General features: G+C 47.6%; 1 protein-coding gene across 1 annotated transcript in view; it reads left to right on the top strand.

Annotated features, from left to right (window-relative positions):
• Positions 1–1,282, top strand: part of Pmar_PMAR022675 (histone-lysine n-methyltransferase, setb1, putative) — a gene marked incomplete at its 5' end in the record, with an annotated part of 2,169 nt that extends 887 nt beyond the window's left edge. Inside the window, 8 exons of the mRNA XM_002785372.1 lie at positions 1–120; positions 248–368; positions 418–466; positions 528–649; positions 699–792; positions 838–949; positions 1,005–1,134; positions 1,189–1,282. The exon at positions 1–120 is cut by the window's left edge and continues 4 nt beyond it. Of these exons, the coding sequence (XP_002785418.1) occupies positions 1–120; positions 248–368; positions 418–466; positions 528–649; positions 699–792; positions 838–949; positions 1,005–1,134; positions 1,189–1,279 (839 nt within the window). The 3' untranslated portion in view covers positions 1,280–1,282. The remainder of the gene's footprint in view (positions 121–247; positions 369–417; positions 467–527; positions 650–698; positions 793–837; positions 950–1,004; positions 1,135–1,188) is intronic.
• Between the last annotated feature and the right edge of the window lie 2,260 nt (positions 1,283–3,542).

Below are 3,542 nucleotides of genomic sequence, written 5' to 3'. Positions count from 1 at the left end.
CATCCTCGAAGGAGAAGGAGCTCCGAGAGGTTGAGTGGAATAATCGTGCACGAGTTACTCTGGGCACTTCAGATTGTGGGCGGACATCTCTCTGCAGCTGGGGTGCATATACTAAGAATGGTAAACAACTTCTACAGGCGTCATGTAACAGACGAGTATGACTCAGCGTCCCACCCTATAAGCATGTGCTCGAAATAGATCATCGTCGACGTTCTCGAAAATGCTCACCCGCATGTTCCATTATTAGGATATCTTAAGTGGACTTTGGACTGCATTGTCGAGTGCAACTTCCTATGCGATTGCAATTACAATACCTGTCCACTTCGAGTTGTTCAGAAGGGCCTCACAAAACGGCTTGAAGTGTTCTGGTCGGCTCCCGTCCTCGGAGCGTCAGTTTTACAAGTCTTTATCGGTCAGGACTGGTCGCGAACGAGGTTGGGGAGTAAGGTCATTAGATGTCATCAAGGTGAGCGAAGCCTTCGATAGGCTTCCGGGACTTGAAATTGAGGGACTGGCGCGCGCTATAGGCAGGAGCGTTCATATGCGAATATGCCGGCGAGCTCTTGCCAGAGAGCGTCGCTGAGACCCGAGGAAAAGAACTCAGTGATAACTACCTTTTCGACCTAGCCCGTCATGGTGCTGGTAAAATGTGAGTTCCATATTCACAGATGTACTCAGCTGTGAACTGATCCCCGTAGGTGGAAAGTAGGGGCAGCCGGCTCACAGCCTCCACGAAAGAAGAGATCAACACTAGCTGGTGATCTCGAGATGGAGACGGACTTGAGCGGAGAGGTGCAATACTCTGACTAATCGTGCTCAGATGCCTTGTCTCTTTAGAGCTATCAGTGTTCGGCCTCTGAAGACGATCAGTCGGTGGGTTCCTCGAGCTGCGAGCATGACACAAGGAATTCTGAGTTTACTATTGATGCTTGTTATTTTGGCAATGTTGGTGCGTCGCGAATTGCTTGTTGCAGTAGTAGCTGTTGGGACAATACTGACTGTAGGTCGGTTCGTGAATCACAGCTGCTCACCCAACCTCATCATACAACGAGTTCTTGTCGATACTCACGACTACCGTCTTCCTAGGCTGGCTTTGTTCGCAGAGACTGATATCGATCCTCTATATGAACTCACGTAGTATCCAACGACTGCTAGCTGGCTCCAATTCCCCCCCCCCCTCACAATCAGATATGACTACGGCTACCGTGTAGGCTTGGTGGCAGGCAAGACAATGGAATGTAGGTGCGGATCAGCTAACTGCAAGAGGAGACTTTACTGACCAGCTCCGAGCTCAATTTCGTAACGTCCAACACAACTGTATTGCGCTATTAATACTTTTAAGCTACCTGTTCATTTTACTGGACGATTGCTTGCGAAAATGGGATCCTTCCCCTATGAATAACGATGTTGCTGCCGACGGCCGCCTCCGTGGGAAATATGATGGTAAATTACCCTGGAGGCGCAATTTTAACACGTGTATGCTAAGAACATGTGGAGAAAACTTTTTTGATTTTGATAAAAGATTTTCATAGTCCAAAACGAGAAAATGTTGTAACTTCGGTAGTTCGACGATCAGGAATCTGAAAGAGATGAGTGTCCGATGTTTGAGTAGTATCATCCCAAGAGGAGGAAATACCGTTATCGTTACCATAGTCAACTTCTTCGTTACCGTACACAACTCTGTTGATAATCTCCAGGGAGAGATTTTTTTGTGGAAACAGAATTATGCACGTTTGACATGGTAGATTATACGAGTCACAAGTGAAACGTTCATCAACCTTAACTAGTCAACCAAGTAAACAGAGCCCGCCGAGAGACGGGCGGAACAATGGTACGTAGTATTAGCTTTACTACAGTGGAAAGGTTAAGGAATTCACCATCAACTACGATGCCGCCACAAGACCCTCCCGCTCTCTTGAAGCACGGCTTGGCTGAGTTCGTCCAGAATGTCGTGGTTGCAAGCTCCCTACTTCACAGTATATGATCTGCGTCAGGAAGACAGGCCTGAGACAAAAAGGAAGCGACGTATTCATCTTCGGCATTCCTAAGGTTCAAGCAAAACTCCAAAACGCACTCGCTCAATTTCAAGAGCCGCTTCCTACACTTACCGTCAGCGACTAACTTATCTGCTTGAATACCTGACGGCCTTATCCCCGCCGCTCTTCTGGCATCATTCAAAAGCGCACAGTTTTCCACTAGATGGAGCGTGCAGCCGTCTGGATTACCACATGGACAACTGGGGATGGCCTCAACCGTAGTAGATAGCGCAGATGCGGCGTCGGTAATTGCCCGGTCACGAGTGCCATTAGCGCTGGCGATGTCTCGTATCTCGCAAACTTTAAAGCTGCTGAGAAGGTACCGAACATAGAGCGCACAGTGGAACCCAAGGTTTCTCTGGTGGTATTCCACCATGTGCTCGCGGGCCGCAGGGCCCGCGAGCCGCGAGTCGCGGCCTCCCATAATTTGTCACAAATCAAGCTTTCAGTGTGAGTTCTAGACCTAGAGTTCTACAGTTGTAGATAGTTGCAAGAAGTTCGTCGACGGCCATAGCTGATGGATCGTCTCCATCTAGTCTCTTCAATGTATCTTGTAAGTCCACCAGCTTTCCGATATCTGGGGTCGTATCTGCCCAGTAGCTCTTTTGTTTTCTCAGGTCGCGTAGGGCCGACTCAAGACTTGGAGAGATGGATCTCAGAGATTTCCCTCCAACCATTCGAGGGGGAGTTGTTTGAAATGCGGTGTCCTTTGGCGATATGCCGGACGGCGGAGGGGGCACTTCAGCGTCACTGGGAACAGGTTCGCCGTCTCCAATTGCCCGGGCTCAGTTACAAAATAGCAAAGGAGCAAATAGCAAAAAAGTGCCAAATAAGCTGTAATGTACATTTCCTGCGGCTTTTGCTGTTGTGCTAGTGTGTAAAAACGCTATGGCTGATATACAGAAGAGCAAAGTAGCAAAATACACTTAAGATATACGCAAGTTTGCCGTTTTGTATAACAGAAACTGCTCGAATGAATATCGTTTGCTTGTTTATATTTCAGAAAGTTGCTACAATGTATGAAAGTTGCCGCTATGTGAAGTGCTACTATGTAACGAAATTGAGCAATTTTGCTCAAAGAGGGGGCAAACCAATAAATTGCTCCTTCTACTATTGAGCAAATTGCTACTTTTCAGAGGAGCAATTTGCCGCTTTACGGATGGGCAACCCCGCAATGGAGCAAATTTTTGCTGTTCTACAATGGGAAGAAGAAATTGAAATTTCGCAAGCGAGAGTCGAACCTTGGTGGGTTGTTGGTGATTGTGTTGAGCATTGCATTATAGTCATTGCAGTTCGCACATGGTCACAGAAGGGACCGGGAACGCCGGCAAGGGATTCTCGAGCAACTCAGGAAGCTCAAAGAGAGAACTCGTAGTAGTGTCAGAAGTAGTGATGGGGGAGATACTGGTGGTATTGAGATTGTGGATTGAAACTTTCGCTATGCTCTGTATTATGTTCGCAAGTAGAGGATTTGTGCTTACATGGTAGTTCGTATTGGGCGGAATC

Source organism: Perkinsus marinus (genome assembly GCF_000006405.1).
Source record: "Perkinsus marinus ATCC 50983 genomic scaffold scf_1104296932828, whole genome shotgun sequence".
NCBI lineage: Eukaryota > Perkinsozoa > Perkinsida > Perkinsidae > Perkinsus > Perkinsus marinus.
The sequence above is the reverse complement of the archived record's forward strand: the minus strand, read 5'-3'. Positions and strand labels throughout refer to the sequence as shown.